The sequence below is a fragment of the Lactuca serriola genome, chromosome 9 (assembly GCF_051521515.1).
Source record: "Lactuca serriola cultivar US96UC23 chromosome 9, Lser_US96UC23_V15, whole genome shotgun sequence".
In the NCBI taxonomy this organism is placed as follows: Eukaryota; Viridiplantae; Streptophyta; class Magnoliopsida; order Asterales; family Asteraceae; genus Lactuca; species Lactuca serriola.
In genome coordinates, this window is record NC_136416.1 from 182787051 (window position 1) to 182809245 (window position 22195).

At 32.6% G+C, this 22195-nt stretch overlaps 4 protein-coding genes and 1 pseudogene across 4 annotated transcripts; all 5 read left to right on the plus strand.

Annotated features, from left to right (window-relative positions):
• Positions 1 to 341: 341 nt before the first annotated feature.
• On the plus strand, positions 342 to 1318 carry LOC145075194 (putative glutathione S-transferase parC). Its single transcript, XM_079021498.1, has 2 exons — positions 342 to 670; positions 847 to 1318. The coding sequence occupies exons 1-2, from the start codon at positions 350 to 352 to the stop codon at positions 1186 to 1188; spliced, it is 663 nt and encodes a 220-aa protein (XP_078877624.1). The 5' UTR covers positions 342 to 349; the 3' UTR covers positions 1189 to 1318.
• A 2106-nt stretch (positions 1319 to 3424) lies between these two features.
• On the plus strand, positions 3425 to 7186 carry LOC145072747 (endoplasmic reticulum oxidoreductin-1-like). The gene is made up of 9 exons (XM_079019214.1): positions 3425 to 3844; positions 4276 to 4407; positions 4486 to 4858; positions 4929 to 5047; positions 5133 to 5237; positions 5335 to 5537; positions 5669 to 5792; positions 5904 to 6082; positions 6943 to 7186. The coding sequence occupies exons 1-9, from the start codon at positions 3671 to 3673 to the stop codon at positions 6980 to 6982; spliced, it is 1449 nt and encodes a 482-aa protein (XP_078875340.1). The 5' UTR covers positions 3425 to 3670; the 3' UTR covers positions 6983 to 7186.
• A 5777-nt stretch (positions 7187 to 12963) lies between these two features.
• Positions 12964 to 17453, plus strand: LOC145072165 (uncharacterized). Its single transcript, XM_079018549.1, has 8 exons — positions 12964 to 13187; positions 13792 to 14053; positions 14131 to 14254; positions 14336 to 14682; positions 14771 to 16292; positions 16389 to 16642; positions 16712 to 16799; positions 17148 to 17453. Exons 1-7 carry the CDS (start codon positions 13105 to 13107, stop codon positions 16781 to 16783), a joined length of 2664 nt encoding a protein of 887 aa, XP_078874675.1. The 5' UTR covers positions 12964 to 13104; the 3' UTR covers positions 16784 to 16799; positions 17148 to 17453.
• Positions 17454 to 18468: 1015 nt separating this feature from the next.
• LOC145077281 (DNA-directed RNA polymerases II, IV and V subunit 12) lies at positions 18469 to 19218 on the plus strand. Its single transcript, XM_079023013.1, has 4 exons — positions 18469 to 18580; positions 18661 to 18706; positions 18808 to 18900; positions 19058 to 19218. The coding sequence occupies exons 2-4, from the start codon at positions 18667 to 18669 to the stop codon at positions 19078 to 19080; spliced, it is 156 nt and encodes a 51-aa protein (XP_078879139.1). The 5' UTR covers positions 18469 to 18580; positions 18661 to 18666; the 3' UTR covers positions 19081 to 19218.
• Positions 19219 to 21558: 2340 nt separating this feature from the next.
• LOC145077282 (photosystem I chlorophyll a/b-binding protein 3-1, chloroplastic pseudogene) lies at positions 21559 to 22185 on the plus strand (annotated as a pseudogene).
• Positions 22186 to 22195: the final 10 nt, after the last annotated feature.

The following is a 22195-nucleotide window of genomic DNA, read 5'->3' on the forward strand; positions in this document are numbered from 1 at the left end:
TTATATTATAAATATATAATTTTTTTTTCAAGAAAACATTTATTTCTCTCAATATTGTAACCCAAATAAGTTGTGAATTTATTAAAATATCATGTGTTCAAATCAATGAATACATGACATGAGACAAAAAATAGGTTTTATTTAGTAGTATTAGATTAGGATGGAAGATTATAAATTGTTTTATTCACCGTGAAAAGTTGAAAACTTGGACGAACATCGATCTATATATAAGCCATAATACAAGGGGGTCTAAGTGAAAATATGATAATACGAGGGGGTCTAAGTGAAATATGATCATCCTTATAACCCAAAGCCCAACTGACCCCATTCGTCCCAAAGTTCTTTAGACATGGTGCAGGAGGAACTCATTTTGGTGAATTTCTGGTCAAGCCCCTTTGGGTGCAGAGTCAAAATTGCTTTGGAAGAGAAGGGGATTCCTTACGAATACAAAGAAGAGGATCTGTTCAACAAATCCCCTCTTCTCTCTACAATCAATCCTGTTTATAACAAAGTTCCAGTACTCGTTCATAATGGAAAATCCGTATGTGAATCACTAAACATAGTGGAGTACATCGACGAGGTTTGGAGCGATCGATCAACTTCGTTCCTTCCTTCCGATCCATATGAGAGATCACAAGCTCGATTTTGGGCTGATTTCATCGACAAAGAGGTATTTATCTAATCATCTTCCTTCCTTCGATTCTACTTGAGTATTTACATCTGTTATAGTATCTCCTTTAAGTTATTACATTATTATTAAATTATTATTCGATTAAATTCAAATTTTCTTACATATAATGATTAAAATTACTCTTTGAACTAATATGATTAACTTTTGCTTTGTAGCTATATGAAGCAAGCAAGAAGATATATAGATGCAAAGGGGAAGAACAAGAGAGTGGCAAGAAAGATGTGCTAAGAATCTTGAAATTAGTCGAAGGGGAACTTGGAAACAAACCCTTTTTTGGTGGTGACAATTTAGGGTTCGTTGATATATCACTTATACCATTTTATAGTAGATTTTATACATGGGAAACTTTTGGTAAATTTAGCATTGAAGAAGAGTGTCCGATTTTAGTTTCATGGGCCAAAAGGTGTTCGGAAAAGGAAAGTGTAGCAAAGTCTCTTGTTGATCCAATCAAGATTTACGACTTCATTTTGTATCTCAATAATTATCTCACAAAGTAAATGTTTGATGGTTTTTGTGTATGTTTTTAGTAACAATTGTTCAGAATACATGAATAAAGAATGATCGTTTGATGTAAAAAAAAATGTTAACTTTATGGCATTATATATTGAATAATGGTGTTAAAAAGTAGTGATATCTTGTTTCATCAAATGTATGTAAATTTTCTTGGAAAGCCTACTTACCCATTATACATTCCTCCCCACCTGAAATAATGTCTCCCAAACTTGAAAAAACAAAAAGATTTGACACTGGCCTGTGTTTTTCCTGTGCTGTCATATTTTTTTTAGTAAAAACACACCGGCCTGTGTTTTTTTCAAATGGGCAAAATTATCAACAATAAAGAAATTAGAAAAAAAAATACATGTTTTCTCTTTCAACACTCCATCAAACTTACAAATTAAGGCTTTCTTTATGATAGCTGAGATATAGTTCCCTTGAAATTATCATTAAAAACAAAATAAGCTTAAAAAACTATAGAAAAACAAATAAAACAGAGACAACTTATCCATGGAAAATTGATACCTTTTCGTCCGTTAATACCATATCAATATTACTACATTAAGATGGTTTCTAGTAAACACGTTGCTTCCATAAACAAACAACACGTCCCTTGAAATTTAAAACATCGATATCAATATTTAAATCACTAATCAATTGATATTATGAACTTATCTCAAACACTACAACAATTAGAACAAATATATTTACAATTAGCATACCCAATGTGTCATTTATAAATACAACAAGTATCGACATCAGCTCTTCTAAACAATATAGTTTCAACACACAATAAATTGTAAGACATACAAAAAACTCAAAACGGCACACACAAAAACTGATAACCACATCCCAAAAAAATAGTCTTTTGATTGACATGCAGGGACGGTTTTAAGGAGTTCACGGTGTGGCACCGGTAACTTCTAACTTTTCTGGCCATAGTGGAAAATTTTTCGATTAATTTACCTATTTTTCATGTATCGACAACACTTATTCATCCGTGCAACACCTACTATGTATTTATATGTCTATCCCTGTAATGACACATCGAAAAACGACCACTTACTAGAAGTTGTATTCCCAAATATCGTCACATTAGACATGCTATGTGACGTTGAAATCTAGAGTTTTCAACAACTAAGCAAAAATCTACACAAACAAGATAAATCAATATTAAAAAAGAAACGCAATTTATTCCAACAAATTATCTAACATTTGTTCAAACCAATATGTTTTGATTCAGCTTTAATGGCAAAGTAAGAAATTTTCCATAAATAAAATAAAGAAAATAAAATAAAATAAAAGAGTTGGAATCTTGTGGGACGTGTGCATTCGGTTTTGTAAAATCGGTTTGCTCCTATTGGTTGAGCTACGTCACATGTATTACATTGTCGCGCGTCAATGGATGGATAAACGGGGAAGTCAAACCAACCTAGTCTTTCACGCGCTCAAGATACTCAGTAAATAAAATTAGCTCATATTTATATAAAAGAAAAAAAAAGTATTTAATTTTTGCTTTCCACTCAAATACAAAGGAGATTTTGTTACATACTTATATAATTATATTTATAAAAGTATCATAAAATACCTGCATGTTTTATATAATAGCTTTTAGTTCTGCCAAATTGCATTTTCATGATTACTTTATTTTGTAATTCTTCTGCAAAGCATTTTTAGAAATTACTTTACTTGAGGATTTGTGCATGGAAATTGAGGGTTTATATAGATTGTAACATGTTTTAACGAGTTCATATATAATTTTCTTTTTCATAATTCAATACACACAAAACTTTTAAAAAAAAATTATAGATATGGTCCAGCAGTTAGCTTCGTCGTTATATAAATCAATAGTTTAAATTATAAAATCAAATTTGAAACGAATATTAATTAAACGCAAAATACTTAAGCTAAACAGTGTTTTACATATATACAAAAGATAAAGTAAATGAACTTAGTTAACCTCAAGTAAATAAACTCAATTTACCTATTGTTATTTGGTGTATTTCTCTCCTAAATTTTCAAAATAACATCTTATTTTTTGGCATTTCACAATCACAATTATCATTTTCATTATTGATAAAAAGAATTTGTTAAATATGATCAACAAATTTAATATTTTTGTGATTATTACTTATTTATTTTAGCAATTAATATTATATCTAGATATTTAATTGCACGTGTAATCCAATTGTATCCAAGGCGAGTAGATATAATTTATAGAGTTTGTTCTCTAGTTTAGACCGCCATCTTGGCAACTTCCCAACTGATTTCCTTCTTTCAAATCTGTGTGTAGAAGTAATGGAGTCGGCGTTTCAAATCAATTGAACTAAACAGCTTTGATTTCTTTCTCTTTCACATCTTGTATAATAAATACCCAAACACTTATTTTGATCCGGTCTCAAAATCAATTTTCAAGGAGAAATTAGGGTTCTTATTGACAGAGGCTTAACAATTTGTGAAATCGGTGAGTTGTATGCGAAATTAATGGTGGAGGTAGAGATCAAACGCAATAAACTTACTAATGGCGGTGGTAAGAACATGATATGGAGGTGGAAAGTTGTCGGAGCTTTGATAGCAGTTTTACTTGCTACATCTCTAACTCCATGGCTGCATTCTCGGAGATTCTCTTTTCTTCGTTCTCCCTGCCGTTGTTCTGAGGTTCTCTCTCCCTCCCTCTCTCTCTCTCTCTCTCACGTAATTTTATTTGAAGCTTCTCTATGTGAAATGATGGAAATCCTTGAGATTCAAACGCTTAGAAGAAGATTGTGCTTCTCGAGACACTGCTTAGTCTTATGTATATATATGCCTAAATTCCTTCTATATCGTCGCTTGTAGTTGAACTCATAGCTCTTGATTGGGTTCGATGTTAACACTTTATATCTGCAATTGAAAGTTATTAAACAAGGATTAGACAATGTACGCTAGGTTAGAACCTGTATTCGAGTCCAATTAGATGCGATGGTAAGCGATCAATCTTCTGAACTAATTACTGGTGAAAATTTAGGTAATTCAGAGATAATTGGAATTGCATGGATATGAATCTAGATAAGCATTACTAATTTGATATTTCCCCCTTGTTCATTGAGCAGGATTCTCATAAATACACAGGCATTGTTGAGGACTGTTGTTGTGATTATGAGACTGTTGATAGTGTTAACGAAGCTGTTTTACATCCCTTGTTGCAAGAGCTTGTTACAACTCCCTTCTTCAGATATTTTAAGGTATTGTTTCTAATCATATCTATCTTCTTTCTATAAGACTAATGATGATCCTAATGTGTATTCACACATCTTTCACAGGTTAAGCTATGGTGTGATTGCCCTTTCTGGCCTGATGATGGCATGTGCAGACTCCGTGATTGCAGTGTATGTGAATGTCCTGAAAATGAATTCCCTGAACCTTTCAAAAGACCACCATTACTCTATGGCCTTGCAAAAGATGATCTTATATGTCAAGAAGGAAAGCCAGAAGCTGCTGTTGATCGTACACTAGACACTAAAGTATTTAGAGGCTGGCCTGAAGTAGATAATCCATGGACTAATGATGATGAAACTGATAACAATGAAATGACATATGTAAATCTGCAATTAAACCCTGAACGTTACACAGGATACACAGGTCCTTCAGCAAGAAGAATATGGGATGCTATATATTCAGAAAATTGTCCAAAATGTAAGTCCATTGTTAATATTACTGCAGAAATTACCTTCTATTGACTTTTTTGAATCTCTTCATTGTGTAGATTCATCTGGAGAAAGTTGTCAAGAGAAGAAAGTGTTGTACAAGTTGATATCTGGTCTTCATTCCTCAATTTCTATCCACATAGCTGCTGATTATCTTCTTGATGAAACCACCAATCAGGTTTTTTCTCCTGAAAATATATTCATTTCCATCATGTGATATTGGGAATTATATATTTCATAGTATTTTTTTGTTCATGATTCAGTGGGGTGCAAATCTTGAATTGATGCATGATCGAGTCTTGAAACATCCAGAACGTGTGCAGAATCTATACTTCACTTTCCTCTTTGTTCTAAGAGCTGTGACAAAGGTAAGAATATCAAAATTTTGTAGGGTTAATTTTACTTATTTATGTGACAAAGTTTCATCTATATGATATTTTGTGTCTTTTATATGTTAAATTACAGGCTGCTCCTTACTTAGAGGAAGCTGAGTATGACTCTGGTAACCATTTGGAGGATCTGAAAGCCCATTCATTGATTAGACAGCTAATTCACAATCCCAAATTACAAGCTGCATGCCCTCTTCCTTTTGATGAGGCTAAATTATGGCAAGGGCAAAGTGGTCCAGAATTAAAACAACAGATACAAAAACAGTTTAGAAACATCAGGTTTCACTCTCAACTCTACCTTATTCCTTTCAGCCAAAAAATATCCATATTTTTAGAGTAAATTACAATTCCGGCCCCTGTGCTTTACCTAAAATAACAGTTTATAACCAAAACTTGTACATATTTTGCAGTGCTCTTATGGATTGTGTAGGGTGTGAAAAATGTCGTCTATGGGGAAAGCTTCAAGTTCTTGGTCTTGGAACAGCATTAAAGATCCTATTTTCTGTCGACAGTGAAAAACACCCAAATCAACATGTGAGTTTTAATTTCACAAACCTATTTTCAAATTTTTTTTTAAATAAAAATAAAAAAGACTGATTGTTTCTTTTTATTTGAAACTGTATTATTATTATTGGGTTATTGCAGCTTCAGTTACAAAGAAATGAAGTGATTGCATTGATGAATTTACTTAATCGATTGTCTGAATCACTTAAGTCAGTAACTGATATGGGCTCTTCAGCTGCCATGGATGGGTTATTGTTGCAAAATCCCAATGTAAAACCAAAAACAATCGGTTTTATTCAAAGAATACAAAGGGCTCATTGGTAATTAATTAATTCATCTTCTACTCACTTTTTTTAGGCTTTCCTTTGGCTTTTATTATCAAACTAAGGAGAAAAAAGTAGTGTATCTTTTTCTTTTTATGCAAAACCATTTTCTATCCTTTTTCTAAACCTTTTGGGGTTTTTTTGTTAACAGTTATTTCAAGGCTGATTAATTATCACTAAAATGGACCAAAATTAGAGGTGCTATAATTTATAAATGCCATTGTTGTAAGAATACTCACAAATTATCATCATTTTAATAACAAAAACAAATAGTTTGTGCGAGCCTTTTATGCTACCTTTTTAAAGCAATGGCTTATGGTGAAATTGCTTCATGAGGAATTTATGACGCTACAAATTTGCTTTTCTTTTTTTGTGGAAGAAAAGGGATTTTTTTTTGTGCACAAGATGATATGAATGTGGTTTTTGCAATTAAGTTTTTTTTTTGACAAGTTGTTCATATTTATTAATAGTCTGAAAAATATGAATAATTAGTCAAAATTTGTAGTTAGTTTGCAAAATGGGTGGTCATTTGTGATAGTGATAGTTTCCCAAAAGATGGTTTATTTATTGCTGTCACCGGTTTGGTCCTAGATGATGGCAAAATGGTCATTTCACAGGGACCAACAATAATGTACCTTACTTTTTTTTTTTTTTTTTTTGAAACGGCAAACTAACTAATCTACCCCTAAATAACCACCTATGTCTCCACCGAGACTTGAACACCTGACCTCTCATATGAGAAGGTCACTCCATACCGCTAGGCCATTGGCCCTTTGATCAAATAAACTTTCGTTTATTAAATCTCTTGTCTAAAAGTATTCCAAGTGCGTCAAGTAATTAATTTGTAATTATTTTAGGTGGAAAAACATGCCAATGTCGCTACAAATCTTGAATTGAAGGGACCCAAATCAAGTCACTATCAGAGATGAGATAAGTTAAAGTGAAGATAAGATATATATAGACAGATACAATGTGAATAGAGCGGGAAAAAAAACAACCACCAAATGTAATAGTAATATTTTGGACGTAAAATGTTTTAGACTTGTTAAATAACTTTTGTATGGTGTTAGATTGTTTAAAAGTGGTGGTGTTTTTCCGTAAGTTTTGCTGCTAGTGAAGTCGACCAAAACCAAACTTCGTAACTTTTTTTTAAAACCTATTAACATCTTTTGTTTATCCTTGTAAAATACTTTTTTAAGAGGGGAAATTCACAAAAATGGTCACTTATTAATTTAGGATTAGAGAAAATAACACACCCATGTGAAGGGTTACTTAGTAGTTCGACTTCAGTACCCATGATTATATGGGTTACTTAGTAGTTGAAGTGTTTGGTCGAAATGAACACTCTTTTAGAATATGATGAGCATGCCTATAACTTGAATTTGAAATGAATACCATCCAGATGTACGTAAACTGAGAATATGTATTCATTCCTTCTTGAGTACTGAAATATTCTTCATGAAAAAGAGTGGCATATGACTTATCTATATTCAACCAACGATGCCTTGAATCTATTAAATATTGGGCAAAGTATATAACATGTCATTAGTGGTAGGGTTGTTCATTATTCGGATAAAATCGAATTCCAATCGGACAATTTGGATTGGACTATTTGGTTGGGATATTCGGATTTTCGGATCGATATTCAGCAAAACTGAATTATTATTTTAGATATCAGATTGATTACGGTTTATAAAATTAAAACCGAATAGTCCAAAAAACCGAATAAGAGTTTATTATTTATTTATGTACCTATATTTGTTTCAAATATACATCTTTTAGTTATTTATTAATTTGCTAAATCATATTTTTAAATAGATTCCAAAGTATTATCTAATAAAATACGTCAATGTATATTTTTCAAAAGTTTTTTATCTATAAAATATTAGATTATAATACATTTTTTAATAGTTGTTTATATTTTTTAATTCTCAACCAAACAATTTATATTTGTTTAAAGTTCACTAATATTCATGTTATATAATTATTTAAATGCACCATCTCTTGAAAATTGAGTTGTAAAAACTGATCCAACTGAATTGTAATTTGATTGGTTCGGATCGGATTTGAATTTAGTTTGGACAGTTCGAATTCACATTTTGAAAACCGAAATCAATTTGGATTCACCTGATTGGATTGGATCAAACCGACTTATCCAAATGAACACCCCTAATTAGCGGTAGGCTTAGTGGGAGAAAATTCTAAATGATCCACATAGATCATAAGATGCGTTATATCTTGAACTGATTTTAAGATTTACCAATGTTTGTACTTAGGCTAAAGTAGACTCTTATGTTAATGTTAATCTTATATAGTCTTGGATTCCCACATTGTAATCTTAAATCTTATAACAATATGATTTTATAAAACTATATCGACGTTCTACAAAGTTGAAATGTTATTGCATATAATTTTTTTGGAACGAAAAATATGTCACTAATGAGACTTGAACGCTCGCCCTTTCAAATTGAAAAGGATCCCCAACCAACTCGTTTATATCATAAGTTAGCTATTCCACATTATCAATGTGTCTAGTCAACTACACGCAAGATCATATAAGATGACAATGCTTCAACTAGCTCTAATGATGCATGAATTCATCTTCATTTTGTGCAAGGCCAATTGGTTTGATCTTCTCATAAGTAAAGATTTATGTTCTTGAATGGTTACTTCGGATGAAGCTCGTACATTTCATTACGATGCCTAGACTTTAAAAACATTTTGGTGCATCTACAAATACGTCCTCACTAAGGTGACCATTAAATAATGTATTATGAAAAATAGTCTTATCATGTTGGATAATATTTATTATGCAAATATGGAATTAGACATTTAGATGTGTACTTTGCTTGTTGCATTAGAGGAAGAAAAATCTTCAAAGTCATTACTTTAGGTAAAAGGATCGAGTTGGGTTGATCGTCACAAGCATTAATTGTATTTCCCATATAATTCTTAAACTTAAACATATCCATTGTAATCTAACAACCATGTTGCTAAGAAAAAAATCAACTAAGTGCTAGACTTTGTTGTTATCATAGACTACATCTATGTATTATTCCTTTTGAACATTGAACCATTTATCATTATGTATTTGATTCTTGAATAGTAGTGCGAGTTGAGTATTGGTAGATTTTTAAATGTTGATATCTTTCTTTCGATTATTTTAGCAATAACAACATACAATATTGTTAGACATATACGAGATTTTAGACTTGTATGATATTTGAAATGCTCTTCAACATTTACAACAGCAAAAAACAAATAACGTATTTAAATATATTTAAAGGTGGATCCATTAATGTACATACACCATTAAATAACATTCTTAAACATTTACAACGAAAAATAAAGAAAAAAAAATTATTGTTCAAAAGTCTTGAATGTTGTGGAGTTTGAAATCTAGAATGCTATTTCGAAATGTTTATTTTCGTATCAATGATCATTTTGGTAAATTGGTAATTAAAAAAAAATCGTTAGATAGACCTATAGTGACATTTATAATGATCGTTGTTGTCTGTATCCCTTTTAACAATTTAAATGTACATTATGATTAAGAAAACTTTATTCTCAATAATAATTCAATTTGTTTATAAACGTACACACGAAAAATACATTTTTTTGATGATTTGTGACACGGTCAACTCATTTTGACTTGTGTATAGTTTTTTCTTTTTCGTTTGAGGACAACACAATTAACAAACGTGTTCTTGGTATATATAAAAGAGTGTCTGCAACCTATCAAAAAGGTACAAGATTGCCGAGAACGAATTAAATATAATGAGCAACAAAAATGTTTATAATTTCTTATAAAGTGTTAAAACGATATAAATATCAACTTTACACAATCTAACACTTTAGAGTTTAGGGTTTAAGAACAAATTTGAGTATACATATCTATGTTAGAATCCCTTAGATTAAATTACATCGGTAGACCGGAAACAAGTATATATATGCTAATTAAAAATAAAATGATGGCAACAATAACATAAAACATTGTATTTGGATTTTCTTTAAGGGGTTTTCAATGTAAATTTTAAGGATTTAGATTACCGTTAATATTATAAAATACCTTAGATATCGATTTTTTTTCCAGATTAAACTTTAACTATTTATATCCAAATAAAACATTGCATTTTCATTTTTTCGATGTGGCCCTTGTAGCATGTTTAATAGTAGAATTTTCTGTTTTAGACATTTTTTGGAAAAACCCTCTATTTTTTTTCTCGAAAAAACATTCGCATTTGACAAACTTTTTATATTGAACCAACATTTTAATTTCAACACATAATTCTCATGTTTTGTTGTTGTTTATGATTTTTGTAGTTTAACATTAAAATCTGAAGGAAATATTTGATTTTTTGTTTAAAACAAAGAGAAATATATTGTGTCTAATTATTGTTGGCAAAATATATATCAAAATCTATTTGCATGATGCTCAAAGATTGTAGCAAAAGATGAAGAACATTTGTCTAGTATGTTTTGATAATGTTTCTAACAAGGAAAACATGAAAGCTTAGATTAGATTCTAAACATGGATTGGTATTTGAAAATCATCTTTCTGCTTGATTCATAAAACAATATAAAATATCAATCCAATTTAGACCGTTGTTCTTCATCTACTACAATCTCTAAGCATCATGCAAAATAGATTTTGATATGCATTTCGTTGCAAAATAGATTCTAGTATGCATTTTGCTAATAATAACCGGTTAAAGTAACATTTCTCTTTGTTTCGAAAAAAAATTAAATGTTTGATTCAAATTCTAATGTTGAAAACCATTAAGAACAGTATGAAAAAAAAAGAACATGAGATTATGAGTCAAAACTAAAAGAAATTGGTTTAAACAGAAATAAATAGCGAGTCTAAAAAGAATATAATGATATTATTATGGATCAAACCAAGTTTGAATATTGTTAATCGGAGAAAACATGAAATTGAAAGCTGAAACTAGATTCCAAAAAATTTGGCAAATGTGAAGGGTTATTTTTTTTCAAAAAAAAAAAGAAGTTTCGGAATTTTCTTGGAAAAACTTAAGGGGTTTTCTGAAAAAATTGTCCGTAAATCTATTAAAATGACCATATTAAAAATTGAAAAAAAATTTAAGATCAATTTTTTAAAAAATAAGGTTCATTTGAAAAAAAAAAAAAAGAAAAAAAAAAAAGAAAAAAAAAAACTCAATATGATAAACTATTTTGATTAATACATTAGTCATGTAGAACATTTTACTACTTTTCAAACTTGTGTTTAATAAACAAAACATGTTGTAACTAAAAATCTAGAATCATAAATATCTATTTTCAAATTAAGAAAAAAAAATGTCATTTTTATACCATATTGTTTATTTATTTTGTCGATATACTTCTTAACTGGTTGATGCATTGACTTAGTAAGTGAAGAAAGCAGTTAGGATTTAGGAAGATATGTCAATGTCAAATTAGCAAAAGTTATTCGATAAGCAGTTTTATATCTTCCAACCTTATTTTGCGTTAGGTACACCTTGATTGCTATTTTTGATTTGCTCACAAGAATCACAGGCACTTCATTTTTATGTATCTTCAGGTTTGAACTATATTTTCAAAAAGTCATTATGTCACACTTAATATGTTGGGTTGAATATGTCATCTGTCTCTTTCTTCGGCCTCAATTTATTTTTATTACTCTCATCTAATGTTTTAAAAATCGGTTATTTAGTTGAACTGATATGATGATTGGTTCCCGATTCCACCGCTAAATCAACTTGGTTTCTAGAATTTGACGTCTACAAGTTCAAATATTAAAAATACATATAAAAACAAGTTGTAATCAATCAAATACATTAAAAAAACACATAATCATGAGTTTAGCATCAATTCACATACATCAAAAATAAAATAAAATATAATACCTAAACAAAATATAGTTTTAGATGACGACAAACACATTAAAAAAAATTCATAACATTTATCATGTGTTTTTGTTCAGAGAAATCTAAATAGATATGAAAAAGAGCACAAAAGTTTGTTATGCAAAATACTTCATTTTCATATGTTTTATTCAATTTAACCTGTTCAATCAGTCTTTTGTAAAACTCAACCGGTTCGTTCCGGTTCTTAAATAAGTATAAAACCGTACTAGTTGAGCCACTTCCTTCCTTGGTTCGATCGTCCAGTTCGAACCGATTTTTAAAACATTGCTCTCATCATTTAACATATGTATTTTAATTAAATAATGTTTGAGATGTTAAAATGTTTGAGGATGTGTAATTTTTAAGCTTGAACAAAAATGTGATTTTTAATATTATGTCGGTGTGTTCTATGGGATAGAATTCGGATGAGGTGAAATTTGAGTATTAAAGGTGTCGAAAAAAGAAGCTATGTTAAACCGAAAAATGAAACAAGATTATTGTGACTATATATATTTCTAAAGTCACAAGATCACAAAGGGACCAACATATGCGATGATATATCTAATTTGAGATGAATGGATGAAAGTTGAGATGTTGTATGAAGTATCTTGATATATACAATGATTGATTTTGAGTTGAACAAATAAAATGTAGAAGATTAAGGACTTAGTTATGCAATAAAAACTAAAGATACAAGACGAGTTTGAGATAGCATCTTACTATCATAATCGAAAATCATACAATCTTACGATCTAGCTTTTGAGTTTAACCTATCGGAAAAAAGCTTAAATATTATGCTTATGAAAATAACCCAATCAAGATTTAATAACTTTAACTCGATACTTAAATCCAAAAATATAATTTTAATGGATTGTGTTTTTTCCAATGTTGATAGATAACAATCATTCTAAAAAGTCAAATCCCTTTTAATAAAGAATCACGCACGAATCACGTGCCGTACGACCTATAACAATCTTAAATTACAGAAAGCATCAATTTTAGTGAAAAAAAAAACAGAGCAAGAGACCACGACCCACTCACCCACAGAGAGTGTGTGTGTGTGTGTGTGTTTGAGGAGAGGGATAGAGAGAGATACAGAGAGAGTAGCAAGCAGCAAAAATCTGAAGAAAGTAAATGAGGGAAGAAGGAATAAGCTCGTCGGGAGATCCATTACTCTTCCGCAATTCGTCTCCTCGTCCTCCCACCCCCGCTGCCAGGTAAACCGAACCCTAAATCTTCAATCAATCATCCAACGTTTAATGCTCTTCCAGACCTTTTTATATGACTTTTTCTTTCTATCCTAGCTAGGGTTCTTCAATGCCGCGTCATTTCTATACGCGTACATAGCTGTAAATGTAATATATGTTGAATTACGAAAAAAACCCTAGTCTGTAGCTTTTGCACTTCATTTTAAGGTGGGGTAGATTTCCATGTTCTTCTGACACCTACAAATTGTTTTGTTTTCTGATTCAAAACCTCCTTTACATCAATTTACTTAGCTTCGATAGCCAATAGCGTCACTCCGTACAATATATCGTACTGAATTTGGGGATATGAATCCAAGCATCAATATTGTTCTGGTGCATCTCAATTATCGTATTTGGAACTCAAGTTCGAAGTCTATTTGGAATTTAAAGCCGGGATTCCAAAATCGGAGAGGCATTTTGATATTCGTTAGTCAATCTTTGAATGCTATGAACAAGGAAATATATGATTAATAATCCGTAATACTTTAATGGCTGTTGTAGACTACTTACAAGTTACAAATTCCATACCAAAAGTGATTGATTGAACATTGAATTCATCCATAATTCTTATCAGTTCTGCTGGGGCATCATCACCTGCTGTTGCCACTAATGCTGGTAGTACAGATTGGTTAGGTCATGGTCATGGTCAAGGGCAGGGGTCAAAAGCAGGTTCCCTATCTCGAATTGGCTCACAACCCATGTGGATTTCATTGAGTGCAAGTGCATGTGGTTCAGTTCTTGGCTCATCTCAGCCTTCATGTAGACCATGGGAAAGGGGTGATCTTTTAAGGCGATTGTCTACATTTAAGCCTGCAAATTGGTTTGGAAAGCCTAAGGTTTGTGTAAAATTCCCTTTCTCTCCGTTATTAACATGTTCCACAATCATTTCATTGATCAAGTGACTCTCATACAGGCTGCTAGTTCTCTTGCCTGTGCAAGAAGAGGTTGGGTGAATGTGGATATTGATAAGATTGAATGTGAGTCTTGTGGTGCCACCTTGAAATACGTTGCTCCAGATTCATGGACTCCTACAGAAGGTGAAATGAAATCAACTATAATTTGGCTTACATGTATTGTATTCTTGAAATTTGCTATAATTAACTGTATGTTCCTAATAGGTGAGAATCTTGGAGAAGAGTTTGCCAATCAACTTGATGAAGGGCATAAAGTAATTTGCCCTTGGAGAGGAAATAGTTGTGCTGAAAGCTTAGTGCAGTTTCCTCCTACACCTCCATCAGCTCTCATAGGTGGCTACAAAGATCGTTGTGATGGATTATTCCAATTTCTTTACCTCCCAATTGTTGCTTCTTCCACACTTGATGAAATGAGGTTTTCTAGAGGCCCTGAAATTGACCGATTTTTGGTTCAATCATACACTTTCACCCCTGGTGAATCTGGATGTAAAGCAGACATTGCATCTGGTTCTGAGAATAATAAAGAAGACACCTTATGCATATATTCACGTGTAAGTTTCATACACAAACAACTCCATTTTTTTTTTACCTAAATATGTTTTTACTTTTCCTTATCTGAAATGAGAAATCTTTTTTTAGGCTCAGAAGTTGATAAGCCTTTGTGGATGGGAGCCAATTTGGGTTCCAAATATTCAAGACTGTGAAGAACATTCTGCTCAATCAGCTAGAAACGGATATTCTTTCAAAACCCCCCTTGTGGGCCCCACTCCCACATCAAGATCCCCTCTCTTAGACTGCAGCTTATGTGGCGCCACAGTCAGAATCTTTGACTTTTTGACCATCACCCGCCCTTCCCGATTCACCCCCAACACAACCGATGTTCCCGAAACAAGCAAGAAAATGACACTGACACGTGGCGTAAGCGCAGCAAGTGGAATCAACGGATGGGTAGCTGACCTTGATGACGTGGCAGCCACAGGTGAAGGTAAGTCAATGTCAAACATTGGAGGTGTTGACTTAGATCTCACAATGGGAGGTGGATTCTCAATCTCAACCAAAACTATACTATCCGAACAATACCAAGATCCGAATAACATCGGTAAAGACTTAGCCATCGGGCAGCCTTCGGGCAGCGAGGTCGGTGATCGGGCAGCTTCATACGAATCCCGTGGGCCCAGCACCCGAAAAAGAAACCTTGACGAAGGGGGATCCACCGTGGATCGACCGCCACATGTCGCGATGCAAGCGGACAGTGTGGAAGGTGTTGTGATTGACCGAGATGGAGATGAAGTCAATGACAGTAAACACAAACGTGTACGCGAATCCAATGTGGGACCCACTCAGGTTGATGGGCCCCACCAGCAACAACAAAATGTTGGAAATTCAACTCGGGCTTCATCTGTTATAGCAATGGACACGCTTTACCAAAATGAGGATAATGATTCAATGGAAAGTGTAGAGAATCATCCTGGAAATATTGATATTGATATTGATATTGATAATGATAATGAGGATGTGAGTTTTAATTTCAAAAGTCCGGATTTGAATGAGAATAATAATTATTCAGATTTGAATTTGAGTAATAATCAGGTGCAACAGAGCACGTGTGTAGGTATGGTGAGGGGGCAGGGGGTGAGTAGTACTAATGATGATGATGAGGTTTTAAATACAGAGAATGAGAATAGGGGGAGGGAGGTTCATGGTGGGGTTAGTTTTGGAATAAGTGGGGGGAGTGTGGGAATGGGGGCGAGTCATGAGGCGGAGATTCATGGCGGGGTGGATGCTTCTGTTCATAATAGGGCGGAGAGTGTGGTTGGGGATATGGAGCCCGTGGCTGAAATCACTGAGAACCAAGGGCAAAATGGGGAATTTGCTGCGGATTTTGTTCCCGAAGAGAATGAAATGGAACAGATGTCGAGGGCGGATAGTGGGTCGAAGGTTGTGGGGTCCACGAAAGAGGAATCTGTTGAAAGTGGAGAGAATCAGAAGGCTAATAATATTATTAATAATAATAATAATGATAACGATAATAATATTAATAATAATATTTCGCTTTCTTGTAATGCGGTTTTGTGTTCTGGATTTGAAGCCTCTAAAGATGAGGTGACACAAGCGGGAAAGTCGTCTCCTACTGATGAATGTGGATTCACAAACGGAATCGGTATTTCCAATTCCAATTCCAATTCCGTTCTCTATGTGTGTTTGTTAAGTCCGAGTAAAATGACGATTTTACCCTTGTGTTTGTGTTTAATTTTAGGGCCACCAAATGGAGAAAGCAACTTTGAAGAAGGGGTGGAGTTTGATCCGATTAAGCATCATAACTTTTTCTGTCCATGGGTGAATGGAAATGTGGCTGCAGCTGGTGTTGTCAACACTTCAACCGGTGGTGGTGGTGGTGGTGGTGGTTTGGCTCTTTGTGGGTGGCAGCTAACCCTAGATGCTCTTGATGGATTCCAAACCCTTGACACCAATCAAACTGTTGAATCAGAATCTGCTGCTTCTCTTTACAAGGTTTTTTCTTTGTTTAATTTATAAAAAAAAATGATTATTTTTTTTGAAGTGCTAATTGAGTTTTTGTAGGATGATCGTCAAATATCTGGTAGAAAGCTTGTGGGGAGACACTCTCATAGTAGAAACCATGGACAAAATTGAAATCATTGCCAATTTGGTAATTATTTTTTTTAAACTTAAAATCTGTTGGTTATGCATAATTAGAAAACCAAACAACTTTTAATTGACCTATATAGAAAAAGAAGTTACTTAAATCAAATAAAGATAAATTACCACATAAATCATGTCGTTTGAAATGTATGCTATAATGAACATTCTAAGAAATCCGGAAAATTGGTGAAATTCAACGTTTTCCCTATTTCAAATAGTTAAAATAAATAAATTATTTAAAAAATAAAAATGAAGCTATGTACTTTAAAAGTTTCAAATAGAATTATAATGTAAATATCTTGAAAGGGCTTTTTTGTAATTTGACTCTGCCATGTTTGTTTCGTGTAACCTCCAGGTACAAGAAGGTTAAGGACTGCCCTTTTCATGAAAGCTGTGGTTGTTTGATTGATAAGATGGATGGATGGATGGGGTTATTAGTTATATGAATATGAATATGGTCAATATATCGCCTTTTTTTTTTATCTGTTTTTCAACTTTATTTTGTTTCTTATAATATAGCACTACTTTACAATAATAATGCAAACGTGGACTCTTTTATAGGTAGGTTTAAGGATTTAATGTAAGACACTAGAAACATATTTGTTTGCTTCACAGCTTATCCTTTCAATCCAAGCTTTATATGGAAATTATTTCGATAGTATTTCATTATGCAATGCTTTTTTAAACCGTTGATTGGATAGCTGTTTGTGCGTCAAATGGATGAAAACTAAAATTGAATTTTTCTTTCTTTTACAAGAAATTGTATGGAAATTGGTACCAGATTCTATTTTGAGATTATTCATAATTTCATATAAATTATTATAATACTATTTTTACTAGAGTAACATAAGGCAACTTTGTTGATAAAAGGAACTATACAAAATAAAACGAGTTGTTGGAAAGAGGGGGATTGGTGTGTTTTTCTTTGGTGTTTCGGTTATGGAAGTGGGTAGAATCAAAGTTTAAGACATGTAAATTGTAACATGAGACATGTATTCGTGTGATATTATTATAATTATTTACAAAATTTTTAGCTTAATAAATCATTTTTGGCCTATTAATATCTTAATTAAAAAAAAACAAATACTTAAGGTTAAACACTTAAAATAATAATGCAAAATTTTAGTTAGATTCTGGTTATATAGGTAATGTATTTTTCATACAATTGTTTTTTATTTCACGCAAATAATGATATAAAATAATAATTTAAAGGTGAGAAAAACATAACTATTTATCTATATCATTAAAAAAATCCTATATTTTGTTTATATGTAAAAAATCCTTATATTGATTATTTTTCGTATTTACCCAAATATTCAATTTTTTAAAGAAATTATCAGTTGTTTTGTCACACGATATTTATATTTTTTTGTTTTTAGTTTAACATAAAAACTAAAAAAAACGTAAACGTGACAAGTAAATCATTTACTCAAACAAAATTAACTCAATTATAAATACCAGACTTACAATTAGCACCTCTCCCATCCCACTAAACTCCACACTCAACCACTTAACCATAGTTTTTATAATAAAAAAAGGGTATTTTAGTCTCTTTACAACGGTTAGGGATGAGAACAATAACAGAAAAATAAAACAAAGACAAACCGAATAAAATATAAAAGTTAGTAGCCAAACACGTAAATTTGACAATAACACAGGGACGCTTCTTGTAATTTACTCTATATATGACCCGAATAAAATCCTCACATAATTCACAAAACCCTCCTGGCGAAAACCCTAGCGTTCGTCTGACGCGCCATTATCGTTTTCTAACACAAGCTATCGCAGGTATGTGAAGTGCTGCTTAAAATCTGTAGTTATGTTCTCGATCAAGACGTAGTAACGCTTGTTTCATTATGGATTTGCAGTAATCAATGGATCCACAGCCAGAACCAGTCACTTACATATGTGGAGGTCAGTTTTCTTGTTAAGCTTTCAACATTCTATTTGCGTATATCGTAATTTCTGCATAAAAATTCCTGATTTCATTCACAAAAAACACAATCGCGATGCAGATTGTGGACAGGAGAATACGTTGAAGGTCGGTGATGTGATTCAGTGCCGAGAATGTGGTTATCGTATTCTTTACAAGAAGCGCACTCGTCGAAGTAAATAACTCTCACATGATTCTTATGTCACGATGATTTTGAAAACAACTAGCTTCAAAAATTGATTCTTTTTTTATATTAGGTTTAGATTTTTGGTTGATTACGCATTGATCATTGATGTGAGCTGATTGTGTAATTGCATTCTTATCTGCTGCAGTTGTTCAGTATGAAGCTCGTTGAAGAAGGGTTTACGATGGAAGAGCTCTCTCGTGGATATTTTCAAGTATGTTTATGTTTGTAACAAAAATTGAGTGTGAATTTTGGATCTAATGGTATCCTCTATCATGAGTGTAATATCATCCTGTTTTCATTGTGAAATTGTTCTGAAATGCAAGTATATACCATGGGTATCTCATCATAATGATAATAAGAATCAAGTGAATTGCATTTAAAATTGTAAACTGCACCAAAAACATAAATCAAATTGTGCGGTTTAACAGACTAAAAAACCGATCTTTGTGGTTTCAGTGCAGTTTTAACCAAAACTGCATACCATGCTCACACATATCTTTATCCATGTATAAATTAGTCAAACCATTCTCCAGTTCTTGTGACATGTATGACCTTAAAAAATTATTTATGACATCAACTTTGAAAAACTTCCCTTTAGGGATGCTATAATAACAAGAACAGTGAATAAGATTCTAGCTATTAACACTTAGAGGTTGTTTGAGATCACTTTAAAAACGACTTTTGGATTTTTTATTTTTTCAAAAAGTCAAAAAAATTCAAAAGAAATTTAGGAAATTGAAAAGTTTTTTTTAAAACAACTTTTGGCAAAGGGAAAAAAGTTGGATTGTAAAAGTCACGAAATCATAACTTTTGTGACCTCTTAACATTTTAAAGGCAGGTTGTCTTTTGTCTATACAAATACATTTTAAACCGCTACTTTTGGAAAAAAAAAAAAAAAAAAACGTGAAGTTGATGACTATTCATCGCGATTACCTTGACACCAAAGAAGAGTTCGATCTAATGCTTTATTTCTGTCCTAGTTGATCCTGATTCGACATTAGAAGTACATTGATTTTTCCCCAATAACTAAATATTTTTGTCCGTAAATACTGCATACCTTATTCCATCCATAAATCGATTTGATTTCCTATGAGTTCTAGTCTCAAATTTTACAAAAAGTTCTTTTTATAAAAAGGACTTTAAAGCCAAAAAAATAATCCCAAACACCCCCTTAGGAATTGAGAAGACATAATCAAATAATTCATTTTGTCATTGCTTAATTGATTCATAGGCCACCAGTTTACAATTTGTCTATTCAATTTCCCACATTTTGGTTGCACATATCCATTTTGTTTTGTTTGTGAATAACGATAATTATATGTATGTTATTGCTTCTTTGTGCTTCCATTAAGGTATTAAATTCGGGCTTTTAAACTTGGCTCATTCTTGCTTCCTATAATTTATCTTATAAAAAAAAATAATGATTATATATTAATATTACATAGCCCAAAATGTTTGTTTGGATTTCTTGAAACAATGGACTCTTTAAGTTTGCCCCTACCTTTCATTGTTTGGACCACGCCTTAATGAGTTCAACAAGGACAAAAGAAATCTCTATTGTCACATGTCCAATCCTCATTGGTACCCATGAATTTTCAAGCTCCCCCTCCTTATATTTAATCGGTTTGTCAATGGATTGAACCCAATTACACTTGAAGTAAATATTGGCCGGAAAACCACTTCAAACACCATCAAGAAAAGTCTCTTTTCTTGTCAAAGCTGCCTCTTCTCTCTCTCTCTCTCTCTCTCTCTCTCTCTCTCTCTCTCTCTCTCTCTCTCTCTCTCTCTCTCTCTCACACACACACACACACCTATCAATGTCATAATGTATACTCAAGAATTGTCCCACTTAAGGTGATTTGGTAAAATGTAAAATGTGTTTTCGTTGATTTGTTTGTTATAGCATCACTTCTTATTACAACATTGTACCTTGAAAAATATACCAAATCATAGCAATGCCATTTAAACACACAGCAATTTTCACTTTGATAATTGGATAGTCTCTCTAAAGTATACTATCGTAATAAGAAAAATAATTGAAAATACAATCCTACAATTTAGTAGATTTTAAAAAGTACAACGCCTTAAAAAAACATTGACAATACAACGCCACAAAAAAAGAAAAAAAAATAGGATTTTATAATAGAAAAATAAATAAAATCACATTAGTTTTTTTAACAAATTAAAAGTGCGTTGCTATTTTATAATTACTTGACAACTTGTTTGTATATCAGCAAGGAACAGGCAGACAACTCTGGTTTGCATCAAAACAATCACTTTCTTACTTAGACGGCAGGGTACTATTTTAGTTCAATCTTGCTACTTTAAAAAGAATCTAGAGAAAATTACAAATTTGGTCCTTGTGCTTTTCTCAAATAGCAAGTTTGATCAATTTTCTGAAATCTTCCTGAAAACATCCTTAAGTTTGCATATTGTTTCGGATTCTCGAAATTTTGAAAATGTCTCACACTGTTTTGTCCCAAAGTTTGTATCTCGTTACAGATATAGTCCCTGTGCTTTACTCAAAATTTCAAGTTTAGTACAAAATTTGAAGTCATTTTCTAAATGAGTAAAACACAAACAAAATTTGTAATTTACTCAAGATTTAAGAATCTATTTCAAATTTTCAATCTTTATTTTACCTAAAACTTTCAAAATATACCGGTGATTTTGGGTTTCGCCCCACTTGGGCTCTCAGACCCAGAAGGAACCGGTGGGTTCATCGAGCCCAAATGGCTAGCCTACGGTGAAGTCATCAACGGGCGGTTCGCCATGTTGGGTGCAGCTGGAGCCATCGCACCCGAGATTTTCGGGAAGCTTGGTCTCATCCCACCGGAAACCGCCCTCCCGTGGTTCCAAACTGGTGTCATCCCGCCAGCTGGCACCTACAGCTATTGGGCCGACCCGTGGACCTTATTCTTCATGGAAATGACACTTATGGGTTTCGCAGAGCACCGAAGATTCAAAGATTGGTATAACCCCGGGTCAATGGGGAAACAAAACTTTCTAGGGTTGGAAAAAGGGTTTTCCGGGTCGGGCGACCCAACATACCCGGGCGGCCGGTTTTTTAACCCGTTAGGGTTTGGGAAAGATGAGAAGTCAATGAAAGAGTTGAAGTTGAAGGAAATCAAGAATGGTAGATTGGCGATGTTGGCGATTTTGGGTTATTTTATTCAGGGTTTGGTTACGGGTGTTGGACCCTTCTAGAACTTTCTAGACCATTTGGCTGACCCGGTCAACAACAATGTGTTGACCAGCCTTAAGTTTCATTAGATTGTAAATC

Bases quoted from the DNA above. Each gene is read 5' to 3' on its own strand.
- LOC145072165 (XM_079018549.1), top strand. From the start codon at position 13,105: ATGAGGGAAGAAGGAATAAGCTCGTCGGGAGATCCATTACTCTTCCGC. The intron at 14,255-14,335 runs GTGAAATGAAAT...TGTTCCTAATAG, and splicing joins TTCATGGACTCCTACAGAAG to GTGAGAATCTTGGAGAAGAG. The intron at 16,643-16,711 runs GTTTTTTCTTTG...GAGTTTTTGTAG, and splicing joins CTGCTGCTTCTCTTTACAAG to GATGATCGTCAAATATCTGG.
- LOC145072747 (XM_079019214.1), top strand. From the start codon at position 3,671: ATGGTGGAGGTAGAGATCAAACGCAATAAACTTACTAATGGCGGTGGT. The intron at 4,408-4,485 runs GTATTGTTTCTA...CATCTTTCACAG, and splicing joins CCTTCTTCAGATATTTTAAG to GTTAAGCTATGGTGTGATTG. The intron at 4,859-4,928 runs GTAAGTCCATTG...TTCATTGTGTAG, and splicing joins TTCAGAAAATTGTCCAAAAT to ATTCATCTGGAGAAAGTTGT.
- LOC145075194 (XM_079021498.1), top strand. From the start codon at position 350: ATGGTGCAGGAGGAACTCATTTTGGTGAATTTCTGGTCAAGCCCCTTT. The intron at 671-846 runs GTATTTATCTAA...TTTGCTTTGTAG, and splicing joins CTGATTTCATCGACAAAGAG to CTATATGAAGCAAGCAAGAA.
- LOC145077281 (XM_079023013.1), top strand. From the start codon at position 18,667: ATGGATCCACAGCCAGAACCAGTCACTTACATATGTGGAG. The intron at 18,707-18,807 runs GTCAGTTTTCTT...ATCGCGATGCAG, and splicing joins AGTCACTTACATATGTGGAG to ATTGTGGACAGGAGAATACG. The intron at 18,901-19,057 runs GTAAATAACTCT...TATCTGCTGCAG, and splicing joins CAAGAAGCGCACTCGTCGAA to TTGTTCAGTATGAAGCTCGT.